Source organism: Hylobates moloch, unplaced genomic scaffold (assembly GCF_009828535.3).
Source record: "Hylobates moloch isolate HMO894 unplaced genomic scaffold, HMol_V3 SCAFFOLD_13, whole genome shotgun sequence".
NCBI classification, from domain to species: Eukaryota; Metazoa; Chordata; class Mammalia; order Primates; family Hylobatidae; genus Hylobates; species Hylobates moloch.
Genome location: NW_026652288.1, coordinates 50134175 through 50149904, shown reverse-complemented (window position 1 = coordinate 50149904; position 15730 = coordinate 50134175). Strand labels below are relative to the sequence as shown.

General features: G+C 42.9%; 1 protein-coding gene across 1 annotated transcript in view; it reads left to right on the top strand.

Annotated features, from left to right (window-relative positions):
- NCKAP1L (NCK associated protein 1 like) overlaps nucleotides 1–15730 on the top strand; it is a 51705-nt gene that overhangs the window by 16995 nt on the left and 18980 nt on the right. The window contains exons 10-22 of the mRNA XM_032173492.2: nucleotides 2376–2432; nucleotides 3020–3116; nucleotides 3658–3767; nucleotides 3931–4063; nucleotides 4801–4882; nucleotides 5064–5122; nucleotides 5336–5481; nucleotides 6850–6982; nucleotides 7284–7403; nucleotides 9574–9719; nucleotides 10001–10132; nucleotides 12700–12918; nucleotides 14405–14535. Coding sequence (XP_032029383.1) covers nucleotides 2376–2432; nucleotides 3020–3116; nucleotides 3658–3767; nucleotides 3931–4063; nucleotides 4801–4882; nucleotides 5064–5122; nucleotides 5336–5481; nucleotides 6850–6982; nucleotides 7284–7403; nucleotides 9574–9719; nucleotides 10001–10132; nucleotides 12700–12918; nucleotides 14405–14535 — 1565 coding nt within the window. The remainder of the gene's footprint in view (nucleotides 1–2375; nucleotides 2433–3019; nucleotides 3117–3657; nucleotides 3768–3930; nucleotides 4064–4800; nucleotides 4883–5063; nucleotides 5123–5335; nucleotides 5482–6849; nucleotides 6983–7283; nucleotides 7404–9573; nucleotides 9720–10000; nucleotides 10133–12699; nucleotides 12919–14404; nucleotides 14536–15730) is intronic.

Below are 15730 nucleotides of genomic sequence, written 5' to 3'. Positions count from 1 at the left end.
TCAAAATACCAATTTTTTTTTTTCTGGTTGCAAATAAAACATCCAGAAATGTAAAAAGTGCAAAGTGGAAGTTGACTACACTATCACCTCCCAGAACATTTTGATGTGCATCCTCCAGGTGTGTGTGTGTGTGTGTGTGTGTGTGTGTGTATAAACACATAAAGGTGGCGTGTATTTTCAACCTTATGAAAGGAATTTTTAAAAAGCAATGGATCCACACTCTATATTATGTTCTATGGTTTGCTTAAAAAACGTACTATGTTTTGGATATCTTTGAGTATCAGTCTATAGAGACTTATTATTTTTAACAGTTGAATAATATTACATTATGTGGTTGTAACATAATTTATTTACAAAATCCTCTATTGATGGATATTTAAACTGGTTCCATTTTAAAAAATCATTATAAACAATGCTATAATGAACATTCTTAGACATATATCTTTGTGAATCTGTGAATATTTTTTTCTTTTCTTTCTTTTTTTTTTTTTTTTGAGACTTGAGTTTTGCCCTTGTTGCCCAGGCTGGAGTGCAATGGTGCCATCTTGGTTCACTGTAACCTCCACCTCCCGGGTTCGAGCGCTTCTCCTGTTTCAGCCTTCCGAGTAGCTGGGATTACAGGCATGTACCACCACCCCTGGCTAATTTTTTGTATTTTTAGTAGAGACGGGGTTTTACCATGTTGGCCAGGCTGGTCGCGAACTCCTGATCTCAGGTGATCCACCCACCTCGGCCTCCCAAAGTGCTGGGATTACAGGCGTGAGCCACCACGCCTGGCCTTGAATCTGTGAATATTTCTATAGGCTAAATTCTTAGAAGTGGAATTGCTGAAGTAAAGGGTATGTACATTTCAAATTTTAATAGCTCTTACCAAATTGCGCTCTAACCAGTTATTATCAAGAGCCTATAGGAATACTGATTTCTCACACGCTCAACAACAAAGTATTATCATTAAAAACCATTGCCAGAGTTAGAAAGAGTAAATCTGAGATTAATAATTAGAAATTACAGGAGGTGGATTTGGGCATTGAGTACTGCTTCTAAGGAATGGAAGAGATGTTCGAAGGGTGTTCAGTTCTCCATCACTAAGAGCAGCAACTAACTTGTATGATTTATAGTTTAGGGAGTTCTTGACATAAATGATCTAATTTATCTTCATGAAAATTCAAGAATAAGTATTAATATCTTTTTTTATAAATGAGAAAATAGAGGCTCAGTCTCAGTGTCACTCAATAAGAGGTGAAATTAGGACACAATTCCAGGCTTCTGGACTCTTAATCTTTTCTCTTTCCATTGTGCTATGCAGAGATTAAAATAATTATCCAACAGGATTGCTGTGAAGTTGAATCTTGATTTAATTAAGATACTTTCCAACTCCAGACTTCTTTGATTTTGTGCTAGTTCAATAAACTAGTGGTTTGGAGAAGGGAAATGAGAAGTGATGAAGTCCCAATAATGTGGTGGCAATAGTGATATAGGACAAGAGAAAACAAATATAAGGAACATAGAGAGGAAAGAGTCTAAGACAATGCTGGGATTCTGAGCATGGGTCACTAGTAGAAAAAAAGAGATGTGGTTAGGAGAGTCAAATATTGCAGAAAATTAAAAACAATGAAAAGGCCTTCTAATTTGGTGATTCAAAAGTTCACATTGACTTTAGAGAGAGCAGCTGCTTAGTGCTGAAGGCTTTGTGGGATTCAAAGGTCAGTGAGAGGTGAGGAAGTAGAGAGAGTATAGGTGTCTCTTTGGAGAAGTTTGGTGGTGTGGGAAGATAAGCAGAATTCGGTGGATTGTCAGGGTCAGGCAAGGGTCTTCTTAGAATAAGGGAGGCTTTGAAATTATTTGTTGGGAGAAGAGAATAAGCCAGTGGAGAAGGAGAGATTAAAGTATTGAAAAAGACAACTGATAAAGAGAAATTCTAAAAGGAAGTTGGTGGGAATGGGACCCAAGGTAGAGATTGAGTAACTACTTTTACTTGAGAGCAGGGCCTGTGTTATATTTATACACTGCTCCCTTTATCCCCCTCAAACCTGGAAGAGTGCCTTGATTTGAAGGAGTCAAGGCAGGAGCACAGGAAGAGAAGTCTAGCCCCAGCTTTGCCATTAAAGCCCTATGTGACCTTGACAAGTCATTTCCCTTCCCTAGGTATTATTTTCTGTATCTGTAAAATTATGAGGTGGAGTTGAATGATCTCTAAGCTGTGAGTCTTTTATTAATAGGCTAGAGTGAGAAGTAGGGTTTGGAAAGATGCTGCCCGTGAGGGCTGCCCATGCTCCCACCAGGGTATAGGCTGGACTCTCTGAGGACAGGGAAGGTGAGGCAAGGGCCCTAATGGGTAGTATGGTCAACCCCACTGTGCTTGTGTCAATCCTCAGGTACGGCAAGCGAGTGGCAGACATAAAGGAGAGCAAGGAACACGTAATTGCAAACAGGTAAAGGGTGGTGAATGCACTCTCTCAGAGGGGATGGAATAGGAATTTCTTCTCACTTTTGTTCTCACCTAAGCCATGCTTAGTTTCTGTATAGCTTTATTGCCTCAACCCAAGAACTTGCTGCTGCCCCATAAATTCTTTTTTCTTTTTTTTTTTGAGACGGAGTCTCGCTCTGTTGCCCACGCTGGGTGCAATGGCATGATCTCGGCTCACTGCAACCTCCACCTCCTGGGTTCAAGTGATTCTCCTGCCTCAGCCTTCCGAGTAGCTGGGATTACAGGCACCCGCCACCACGCCCAGCTAATTTTTGTATTTTTAGTAGAGACAGGGTTTCGCCATGTTGGCCATGCTGGTCTCCAACTCCTGACCTCAGGTGATCTGCCCACCTCGGCCTCCCAAAGTGCTGGAATTATAGGCAAGAGCCACCACTCCTGGCCCTTTTTTGTTTTTTAAAACAAGTCTAACTTGAGCATTGAACCTTCCTTCTGCCTGACATCCCTTCCTAAATATAGCTTTCTTCTCTGCTGCCTGTGGAGGATTTTTAAGGGTGGGTGAGGTGACAGTCATGTTCCCCTTTACTTCCTTAGTGGCCAGTTTCATTGTCAACGGCGGCAATTTCTGCGGATGGCAGTGAAGGAGCTGGAGACTGTGTTGGCTGATGAACCAGGACTACTGGGTCCCAAGGCAAGAGGAAGAAATGTTGGGAGGGGGATGATGGCCAGTGATAAGAGACTGTGTAGCTACATGGCATTCATGAGATTTTGCCTTTCTGAGTCTTTTTTGATTCATTTGTATGTATATATGCTGGTTCCCTTGAACATTCTTGGAGTACCCCAAAACCTTTTGTATCTCTTTTTTTGGCACTATACATAGTATGTCGTGTATTATAGCTACTTTTATACTTGTCTTATCCTCTATTTGAGTGTGAACTAATTGGAGACAGAGCTTGTTTTTTTGTTTCAAACCACATAAATGCCCAGTAAATATTTCTAAAACTTAATTTGATAGGGAGAGAAGGGTACTAATTGTGAGCCAGTGTCAATTTGTGTACCTGTCTGATCGTGTGTTATATAGTTGAGGTTTTTTGGTGAGTCTGAATGTTTATTATTGACACTGTTGTGGCTACACAATTACATCCATACCTATATTATCAGGGTAGTTTTCTCTGTGCTTTGAAGTCCATTTTTAAAGTTGAAAATTCTAATAGTCTCTACCCTCTCCATAGGCTCTTTTTGCTTTCATGGCCCTGTCCTTCATTCGTGATGAAGTCACCTGGCTGGTTCGCCACACAGAGAATGTCACCAGGACAAAGACACCCGAGGACTATGCTGACTCGTTAGTACTCGACATGGCTAAGAACCTTGTCCTTAGATGGACTGGGGACAGGGAGGCATCAGATGACCTCAGGAGGTCTCAGTTTCTGCCCTGTTATCACTGTGTTTGTCTCAGTTCATATTTCTAGTCTTATTCATCTCTGTTCTCATCCTAAACTTTATAGGAGCATTGCAGAGCTACTTTTCTTGTTGGAGGGGATTAGGTCTCTGGTCCGAAGACACATCAAAGTGATACAGCAATACCACCTTCAGTACTTGGCAAGATTTGATGCTCTTGTGCTCAGTGACATCATTCAGGTATGATGTTTAATTGATTATACTTTGGAAATTTCAGGATGATCCCTAGTGATTTTCCTATTGAAACCACTCTGGCTGAATCTCATGCTCTGTAAATTGGGTGTCAAAAGGTCCAATCTAGGCCAGGCGCGGTGGCTCATGCCTGTAATCCCAGCACTTTGGGAGGCCGAGGCGGGCGGATCACGAGGTCAGGAGATCGAGACCATCCTGGCTAACACGGTGAAACCCCGTCTCTACTAAAAATGCAAAAAAAATTAGCTGGGCATGATGGCAGGCACCTGTAGTCCCAGATACTCAGGAGGCTGAGGCAGGAGAATGGAGTGAACCCAAGAGGCAGAGCTTGCAGTGAGCCAAGATCGCGCCACTGCACTCCAGCCTGGGCGACAGAGTGAGACTCCATCTCAAAAGAAAAAACCAAAACAAACAAACAAACAAAAAAAGGTCCAATCTGCCCCTTCATATTTGTTAAAAGAAAAAGAAAGGACTAATAATCTCAGCAGTCTTTTTTTCCCCACTAAGTGAAATTACATAGAAATAGGGTAGAAAAATAAAGAGAAATTGGATGTTAGAAGGCAGGGAACCCAGGAAGTTTCCTCCATCTCTTGCTTGGCATTTTCTCTCTGTTTTTGGCACTTAGCAATTCTTTCTACCTTCACATGCTGACTGAGCCTCATGGTCCTAGTTTCTGTCCTGGGGAACCTATGCCCACTTGACAGTAACTGCAGCTCCTCTTTTAGAACTTGTCTGTGTGTCCAGAGGAGGAGTCCATCATCATGTCCTCATTCGTCAGTACCCTCTCCTCTCTGAATCTCAAACAAGGTAACTGGAGGGAGGTGGGGGAGGCAGGACATATGTGAGGATGAACATCTTTTATCTGGAAATATTGATCTTTGAGCCAGGAAGTAGGACAAGATATTTTTGAAGAGGATCTACCATTCTATGCAGTTGGATATTGGTGTGCTGTTTATTGTTTCCTTTTATACTTCTGTTTTTCTTGCAGTTGATAATGGAGAGAAATTTGAATTCTCAGGATTGAGGCTGGACTGGTTCCGCCTACAGGTAATGATCTGTTCCTATTAAAGGTTCCCAGCCTCAGATTCTTCCTCCCCCACAATCCCTTCTCTTTTTATCTCCTAAATTTGCTTTATGGAGTGAGTCAACTTTGAAAACTGCCAATTGGACAAGACAGACTCAGGCCAAACTGTAATTCCAAGGCTGGGGGCCCTTTTCATTCATCTTATTTTTCTCCACCTTTCCCAACTCCAACTGCAGGCGTACACTAGTGTGGCTAAGGCCCCTCTGCACCTGCATGAGAACCCTGACCTAGCCAAGGTGATGAACCTCATTGTCTTCCACTCGCGAATGCTGGACTCAGTAGAAAAACTGCTGGTGGAAACTTCTGATCTGTCTACTTTCTGGTATGTGTTGGTTCAGAGCTCTCTTTAAAAAGTTTTATTGTTTCCTTTTTTCATTTTTTTCTCCATTATGCCACTTACTTCAAGGAATTTTTTTAAGTTTTTTTTTTTTTTTTTTTTCAGAGAGACAGGTCTCACTATGTTGCCCAGGCTGGTCTTGAACTCCTGGCCTCAAGCAGTCCTCCTACCTCAGCCTCCTGAGTAGCTGGGATTACAGGCAAGAGCCACCAAGCTCTGAACTAGAGCTCTTTATCAATTCATTTGCTCTCTTGCCTGGCCTCTGTGGAGAACTGTCATTCCCCTAGACAATTGGGAAGTGTTACTTTTTTTGAGATCTCCCTAAGGTGCCTAAACTCCACAGCTCACTTGTGTCAGCTTTTTACCAATAATCTTAAGTGATAGGAATTTGAAGTTTATTCCCTTTTGTTCCGTATTCCCTTTTGTTCTTCTGTGGAAAGCCATTTGAATTTTACATAGTCTTCCCTTCTCTGGGGTAGTTAGCCCATATGTCTAGTTTCAATCTCCTCTCTTTGGAAACTTCTTCAGTTTTTTTTTTGTTTTTTTTTTTTTTACTCTAGGAACATTGTGATTTAAAAGAAACAGGAAAAACTTTGAGTTTTAGTGGACAGGAGTGAAAATAAGTGAGAGGCCTAGAGAATAGGGACTTTGGAGAATGAGCTGAATGATTTTGTCTTCCTTAGATAGCACTGGACGTTTCTAGGTGACCACTGTTGTACATAATTCCACCCTCTGAAGGATCAAACAAGGAGTATGTAGCTTACTCATTCATTCAACAAAATACAATATGCTGTCTGTGCCTTCTGTAAGCAATGTAGTTGGGGAGATATAATACCTATAGGTGAAAAGGACATCAACATAATACTTGCAAATGTAAGAAAGTGTAAAAGAGTACATGAAGTTGAGAGGACATGGGCTGAGGAAAGATCAGTCTCATGGGATTAATTTGAGAAGATTTTCTGGAGCCTGAGTGTTAAATTTTGAGAGGAATGTGAATTAACACCACTGAAGGACTTCTAAATTAGGGGGAATGGCCCAAATCATGCCAAGGTTCTAAGGGAAGAATAGCAAATTTTGTGCAAGGAAAGGGAAGAAGATTATCATTACACTTGCCTGGCGTCCTTTATAGAAGTCTGGAAGGATAAAGTTTCTTGGGTTCCCTTCTATCTTAAGGGTTAGGGAAATTATGGAGGGAGTAGTAAATATCGGTAAATGTTTTTTGAAAGAATGAATATTCACTCCGCCCCAAAGGGACTAGCTCTTAAACTCTATTTTTCTTTTCCTTTATTTTTCACTCACCACTTTACTAACAAGATCTAAATCCTGATTTAAAGTCTTCCCATTTCTCTGCAGCTTTCATCTCCGTATCTTTGAGAAGATGTTTGCCATGACCTTGGAGGAACCTACCATGTTGCGTTATGCCATTGCTTTCCCCCTGATTTGTGCGCACTTTGTCCACTGCACTCATGAGATGTGCCCAGAGGAGGTAGGTATCCTGATCTCCAGACCCTGTCATCTTTCTAGTCACATCTCATCCTTATCACCAAAAACACAATTCCAAGGATTGATTTTGGTCCCAGAAAGGGTATAAACATAGAGGTATGATATGACTCCCTAAACATCTCAGCTTGATGTAGAATGTATCCTGTCTCTGGGCCTGTTTCTTCTTCCGTAGGAATGGGTAGGAATCTTCTGTAAGATTCAGGCAAGGGATGACAGCAGTATTGTGAGGAAGAAGTGGCCGTGCTGGTGATGACAGTCTCTTCTTTGGTCCCTCTTTCCCATAGTACCCCCACCTGAAGAACCATGGTCTTCACCACTGCAACTCCTTCCTGGAAGAGTTGGCCAAGCAGACCAGCAATTGCGTCCTGGAGATCTGTGCTGAGCAGCGAAACCTGAGCGAGCAGGTAGGCTCAGCCCTCTCTATTTCACTCTTCCCTCTGCCGGCCCTCAGTGCCTTCCCCTCTAACTTTGTTTCCCTCTCAGATGCCAAGCTCAGTAACTCTTTCTCTGAAGTAGGGCTAGGGCCTTTCTGTACTTGAGTTTATGGCAGAATTCTTTTCTTAGTGTAGTCCCTTCAGTCTTTCCTCCCTTAGGACTGGATAGAGGTGTCTAAAAATACTCTTATTTGAACAGCTGCACTCCAACAAAATCTGTGCTCTCACTTGAAGAGTTCTGAGAGATGAGTTAACTTTCTAATTTACCCCTCATCTCTTTGCCCTGCATACACATACTAAGGACAGTGGCCCCCAGGTCACCTGTCTTGTCTCATCTTTCTATCTATCTGCATCCTAATCTGTGGCTATCTGGACGTTTTGAGGCACCTCTTCTGTGTTTATCCTCAAGGCTGCTTTCTTGCCTTTTTCTTCTTATTTTTCCCCTCTCCTCCCTTGACTGACTCTTAGCACCTCGTCATAATTAGTTCAACCTAAATTTCAGAAAATTTGAAAATGAGAAGCTTGTTTTGCTGTTGCTTGGGAGTCTTTTGGGTTTTCCAGACTACCCACCTTTCCTGGTTTTGAGTCAGGCTTGGTAATGGGGAGTGTGTGTATGTGTGTGTGTGTGTGTGCGTGCGTGTGCGTGTGTGTGTGTGTGTATACAGATGCACAGTTACATTATTACTTAACCTTTTTATTTTTCATATGCAAATTCCATACAATGGGGATAAAAATACTTTCTTCACAGAAGTGTCATAAGGATGAAATAGAGTACATTTAATATTTGATATACAGCACTCAATAAATGTTGCCTGTTATATTAGTTGGTACTTACTGGGCACAAAGCCCTGTGCTGGGTTTTTGGGTGGGGACCCAGAAGGAAGGTACACAATTCCTGCCCTTGGGGAATGTCCCAGTTTAAGAGAAAAGGGAGTATAAATACATGTTTGAAAGAAATTTAAATAATTAATGCAAGAAGATATGCAAATGAGTATAATTGCAGGTGTATTCATTACTCAATACGCTTAATCTCAGCCAAAAGGCTGAGAAAGCCAAGAAGAGCTCATCAGTCAATATGAATGACTACTACATGCAAGAACACTGGTAAAGAGATTTGCTCTGTGCTGTCTCAGGGATGACTAAAACTTGATGTGAATAATTTTCACACATACCAGAACTTTTGCAGCCAAATGAGTATAGGCTTTCTAAAGTTAACATTCTGAGTTAAATAATTAGTGGCATTGCCATTACTAGTGGAATTACATATTTTGGAACTGCTTTCAGAATCTACTACAGACACATAATCTTTTGCATAATCTCAGGGTTGACACATCTTTTTCCATCAAGGTGGACTTGAGTTTTTTGAAACAGCCAGGAGTTTGGATTTAAAAAAAGAAGGCGTGACTATAAAGTAACAAAACTGATTTCTTTGTGTGGCTCTTATGCTGCTCTCAGAGTGATTTCAACTGAAGAGCTTCCAGACATGCCCTGCTCATGCTCAGCAGCTCTGGAGTAAATGGAGAGAATTCCAGTCACCTTGAAGGAGATGCCTGACTAGGATGTCTGAGTGAAGACAGGAGATGCCGGGTTGATGTTTAAGCTAATTAGCAAGAAATATGATGTGAAAAAGAAAGCGGAAAGACAATGCTGGCCGCATTGTGAACTCCAAATCTTTGGAGGGCTGTGGTGATGTGGGTAATTGTCTCATGAGATAGAATAGGAAGGGATGTAGTACATGAGATAATTGTTCCACCTAGCAAAAAATAACTGTTTTCCCATGTTGGAAGACCCTGCAAAGCACAATTGAGTGGGACTTTTAGATCTTGTTCTTTATACTTGAGTTTTTCCATTAAGAAAGGTTCTCTCAGGATGTGGGTATGGGAGTGAGGTTCTGATCCCCGAAAGACACTGCCATCTTGAGACTTAGAGCCTGTACACGCAGAGATATTTATGACAACTGAAAGAGGTGAGCACATTCTGAATAGGCCCCCATTAAAGAAAGAGGTGCATGGAAGGAAAGAGAGAGGAAGGCAGAAAGATAAAATAACAGACAACAATGGACAACAACCTTTTTATAACTGTCAGATGCCGTTTTAGCAACAAGTTTCCTTTCTCCATTTACCTGTGTTTGTTTCTGAAGCTTCTACCTAAGCACTGTGCCACTACAATCAGCAAAGCCAAGAACAAGAAAACCATGAAGCAGAGGCAGACTCCCAGAAAAGGAGAGCCCGAGAGGGACAAGCCAGGAGCTGAGAGTCACCGGAAGAACCGCAGCATTGTCACCAAGTGAGGACCTGGGCCCTAGACGGCCAGCTGGGTACTGCATCAAAGAAGGCAGGAAAGAGGGAAGGTGACGCAGAAAAAAAAAGAGCACAAGTCATGGTGGGGAATGAGGGGCATGGAAAAGCACTTAAATGTGAATTTTCTACTTTGCCTTTGAAGTCTACATCAATGTGTACTCTTCTAGGCTGAGTATCCCTAGAAACTGGGTCATGGGCCCAACATGTCCTTCCTAGACATTAGCAGACAGTGCCAGACCTGTAATCCAGGCTCATTTTACTTTCTAGCATGGACAAGCTACACCTAAACTTGACAGAATTGGCAGTGACAATGAATCATGTATACAGTTTCTCCGTGTTTGAACATGCTATCTTCCCTTCTGAGTACCTCAGCAGCCACCTGGAGGCCAGACTCAACAGGTATCACTCTTTCTTTGTCCTCTGTTTGGACAGTAGTCCTCACACCATACCATATACCTCTATGTATAGTATGGTGGTCTTCAAAGTTGGGTCCCATTACATTCATCCTGGTGGTCATGCCACACGGTGGAGATTCTGATGCAGTCAGTCAGTCTAGCATAGGTCCCAAGTATCTCTATTAAAAGCAAACAAAAGGAACCCCAAACCTCTATAGGTGGTTTTGATGAACACCCAAAATTGAAACCACTGGTTTAGTAGAATTAGCAAGGCCTTTGCAGTGAGCAGACGTGTGTTGACAACCTGGTGATTAGCTAAGACATTGGAGCAGATCGTCCAACTTATTTGAACCAGTTTCCTTCCTTGTAAAGTAAGGATAATGGTATTTACCTCACTTATGGATAATTGAGAATTACTCGTAATTGAGAATTGGTAGAGAATTAAAGTTAGTAATGAGTGCAAAGCTCCTGACATATGTTAGGCTTTAATAAAGTACATCCCTTGCCTCCACTTTGCCCCTCACTCCATTGCCCCATAAAGTAAGAGGCACACTGGAATTGGGCACTACAGTCTGCAAGTGGGCGAATGGGAGGAAGAATTATTATGAATAAGTCTCAACACTTCTGTGTTTTCTTTTGGAGTATGTAGCTTATTCATTCATTCAACAAATATTTATTGAGCACCTGCTATGTGTCAGGAGTATTCTAAAAGCTGTTTATACAGCAATATACGAAACAAATAAAAACCTCGGCCTCCATGCTTACTTCTAGTGGAGAAGATAGATAAACAAACTAAGAAAGCAGAATACATAGTAGATTAGATAGTGATAAGGGCCAAGCAGAAAAATAAAGCGGGAAAGGGAGATAGGAAGTATGTGCGGTGCTGGTGCTGGTGGTGGTGGTGGCAGAAGTAGGTGTTGCAGTTTTAGATGGAGTGGCCAGGAAAGGCCTCTTTGAGAAAGTAACATTTGAGTAAACCTGTGAGGACACTGAGAAAGCCAGGCACGTGACTATTGGGGAAAGAGCATTCTAGGTAGAGGAAACAGCAAGTGCAAAGGCTCTGAGGCTCGAACATGCCTTCTAGGTTCAAGGGACATGGAGGAAGACAGTGTGTCTGCAGCACTATGAGCCTGGGAGAGACTGGTAGGATGTAAGGTGAGGGAGGTCAGAAAAGTGGCAGATAGTGTATGTGCTTATATGTCATTGTAAGGACTTTGGCTTTTATTCTGAGTGAGATGGGAGATGGGGAGCCTTGGCGGTTTTTGTGCAAAGCTGTAGTAATTAGACTTGACTCAATATTTTACTCTGGCTACATTAGCGGGGGCAAGGACAGAAGCAGGGAAACCAGTTACGAATCTATGTTTTGATTGTCAGAGAAGCAAATTTATTTTTCAATTGAGGTTTTTGCTTGGGTGAAGTTAAATTAGTTTGTTTTCATTACATACACATTAACTATAAGGAAGAAAGTGTCTCAGTTGCATACACAATGTCAGGAAGATGACAGTTTGATAATGGCCCATGTGCAAGCCTTCAGACGCTGGTGGTGGTTTCCAGGCCCTGGAGCAGCATGAGTGTGACATTCAAGTTTCACCCGAATAATCTCTGATACTTGCTTCACTGACATCGTTGTTCCCAAAGCCCTAGGGTTGGCCTAGATGTTTGGCCTCAGTGTTAACTCCAAATTAGATTAGTCTTGCCCTTAGTCTGTCCCTTCTGTATTATTTGCCCTCAAGTGGTACTTGAGAGCCTTTTCCCTTTCATTTGTGGAGCAGACCAGCCCCCACTTTCCCATCCCCTCCCCCTGCCATAAGCATTTTGCCAAAAAACACAAAACAAACAAAAAACTCCTCTTTCCTCTGTGGTTTACATTTTAACAAGGAAAAAAGTCCTTAGTCAGAGGACTGACTCTAACTGTGAAATCTCACATACCTGGGGAAGGTATTTTGAAAGGAGTTGGGGGTCCAGTGGTGAGGGGTCTTGCTGGTGTGCCCCTACAATAATATAGTGTGGATGTGGACAGTTATTCTACCCTTTCTAATGTTGCCTATAGCTGCATGCCAGCCATGCATGATCTCTATTCAGCCCTGGCGTGCCATGGCTACTCAGGATTCTACTATACTTCCAAGGATTTCTAAGCATGGTTTTCCATTTCTGACAGTGATCGGAACTAATTCTTTTCAAGGAGAAAATAGAAATACTGGCACTGGGAATGCAGAGGGTGTGAACTCTCAGGTAGAGTTAGATGGAATTAGAGAGCCCAGGTCTTCTAATACCTGAGCTATTTCTCCAGAGGAGGAAGAAAAGCACAGTAATTAGGGATCAAATGTTACTGGAATCAAGTCCCAGCTCTGCCACTGCCAGCTGTGTGGTCTTCAGCAATGATTTATTATCTCTGTGTCTCAGTTTCCTCATCTATAAAAATGAGGATAATAACTGTCTCTAGCTTATTAGGTTACTATGAGGTTTACATGAGATAATATGTGTAGGAAAATCCTAGCACAGCACCTGGAATACAATATACACTCAATAATTATGATTGTAATTCTAATTTTTTTTTTTTTAATCACCTAGAGCCATTGTGTGGCTGGCTGGCTACAATGCCACGACCCAGGAGATCGTACGGCCTTCTGAGCTGTTGGCAGGAGTCAAAGCATACATTGGTTTCATACAGTCACTGGCCCAGTTTTTGGGTGCAGATGCTTCCAGAGTCATCCGCAACGCCCTCCTGCAGCAGACACAACCACTGGATTCCTGTGGGGAACAGACAATCACCACTCTCTACACAAACTGGTCAGTGTTGCTTAGGCTTTCCCACTGCCTCACTTTGTGTTGGCACTTTTCCCTTTACACAGTAGGACCTCAGGGCCCGAGCATTTTAGCTCCCAGGGTCATAGACTCCCAAATGGAGGGTTGCTTCTCCTTGAGGAATGGAGCAATAACCTGAGACAAGCCCAGATCCCCTTCTGTCCACCACGAAGTTTCCTTCTCACCTTCACTGGAACATCCTTTGGCCTACCCTGCAGTTATTTGACCTTTTCCCTCTAATATCCAATTCTTAACCTTTCTTTTTTGGATTCTTACTGTTTCAATTTCAAATGATCTCTCTTCCTCTTTCCAAAGTTCTCTTATTTCTCTTTTTGCCCTCACTTCTCCTTCTGAAAACCATCTGCCTACTACCATCTCTCTGGAACGTCTCCTTGTCCCCAGATGTGACTATTGTTCTTAATAGAGAAGGGGGCCTCCTCCCCGCAACTGGAGAAGGTGGGAATCAGCACTGTTTCCTTTGACATGCTGAGGAATGGAAAAGAGCTGGATTCCTACCTCCCCAAGCCACTGGGTGGCGCTCTTAACCCAAAATCAGCTCAGCAGGGGACAGGCTGCAAAGAACCCCCCAGAACAAGGGGAAACAAAGTTTACAAATGCAAATGCCAGTTGGGGCCAGGCAGGAAAGGTAAATGGATGTGCCACATGGGCCAGGCAGAGACTTTGAGGAGTTGCAGAGAGAATACCCCTCTAAAGGGAACAGCCACCGCTTAGCTCCACCTGATTGCTGCCCTACTAAATCCTTATTTTTTATGTAAAAATCTGTTTCAAAATTTTGACAAGGAATTTTCCATAGGTACCAGAGAAGGTGATTCAGCCCCTCTTTCCCCGTCAGCCGTTTCAGCGTAAATTCAAAGGAAAAAAAAAGTTCGACTGGGTTTGGCCCACTGGCAGTTAGCTTGTGATGTCTATTAGATACAGACCCAGAGCAAGTGCCTGGGAGAGGCAGGTTGGTCAAGCCCTCCTCAGCCCACATTGGCTGCAGCCCAGCTCCTTTAAGTTTGCCCAGAGGTCAGGAGGAAATATTTGGAGACTGATGACCTGTGCTCACAGGTACCTCTTTGCCCAGGAGGTTTGAGAGTATATTTCAAAGGAGTCTAATTAAGTAGTTGCCAGGTTGAGCCTGTCTTACCTGACAGAGGGTAAGGGTGAGGGGAATACAGCTGTTGGAAAAGAGCAATGGTTGAGGGAAGGGAGTGCATGCTATTGCATTTGACGGTGTAGCAAAATACCCTCCAGGTTAGAGGCGAAGTGGAATTCCAGTACTGCCAGTTGTTTTTGATCCAACAGCTTGGGGTGTTAATTAGAACATTGTGCCATCTTCTTTGAGTTTCTTCTCCCTACCCCAGTCTTTTGCAGAGTTTTTCTTTCTGAGCTCAGTGGTAGTAGTAGGGAATGCTGGTAGGGAGAAGGGATTGGACCCTAATCTATGTTTTCTTGGCCAACCCTGTAGGTACTTGGAAAGTCTGCTTAGACAGGCAAGCAGTGGGACCATCATCCTCTCCCCAGCCATGCAGGCCTTCGTCAGCCTGCCCAGAGAAGGGGAGCGGAACTTCAGTGCAGAGGAGTTCTCTGACATCTCTGGTGAGCTCAGGGCCTGGTCTTCTTGTCAAGGAGCTGAGCCCTTCCTTCAATGCACAGAGAAGAAAAGACTAGGACATGTATTTAGGTTGGTGCAAAAGTAATTTTTGCAATTACTTTTCATTGCAAAAACCACAGTTACTTTTGCATCAACCTAATAGTAAAGGGTAAGGGATAAAGTGTAAGGAGGACACTCTCCTGTTGGAATTATTAAATAGTGGTCTGCTGTCATGGCATCTTCTTCTTCTCCTTCTTCTTTTTTTTTTTGAGATGGAGTCTCGCTCTGTTGCCCAGGGTGGAGTGCAGCAGCACGACCTTGGCTCACTGCAACCTCCGCCTCCCGGGTTCAAGCAATTCTCCCCCCTCAGCCTCTCGAATAGCTGGGACTACAGGCACATGCCACCATGCCGGACTAATTTTTTATATATATATATTTTTAGTAGAGATGGGGTTTCACCATGTTAGCCAGGATGGTCTTGATCTGCTGACCTCGTGATCTGCCTGCCTCAGCCTCCCAAAGTGCTGGGATTACAGGCATGAGCCACCGTGCCCAGCCAGCGTCTTATGCTTTAGGGATACATTTTAGAGTCTTAGCCAGTGTTTGGATTGCTGATGTTTAATAATAACGATGATGAGATGATACATGGCATTTATTGTGGGCTAAGTTCTAAGTGTTTATACATATTAACTCACTTAATGCTCATAACAGCCTTGAGGTATAATAGATACACTTATTCCCGTTTTTCAGAAGAGGACACTGGGACACAGAGAGTTTAAGGAACTTGCCTAAGTCCACACATTCATAAATAGTAGGACTTGGAGTTCAACTCCAGGCAGTCAAACTCCAGGACCTGGGGGCTTAAGCACTGTACAGTGCTGCCTTCCAGTGTCTAGAAGTGCTTTTGTGTCTCAGGGGGAGGCAGGTAAGGAGTGTGTAGTGAATGAGATGGGAAGCCTTTCCCTTTCTCAAGAGGGTTTGAAACCATACAGATCCTTTTTAATAGATTTGTTTTTACCAACTAATTCATGAACTATCCTACTTCTTTCTCCTTCCTCTCACCTCCATATAAATCGGGGATGCTGCATAGTATCTGGGACAGGGAGAAGATGTTCCAGCGATGCTGTCCTCTCCAGTCTTCTTCTTTGGGGGGTGCTAAGAAAGCCAAAGTACACAGTTCTGTTTTCCAGTTCTGCCTCC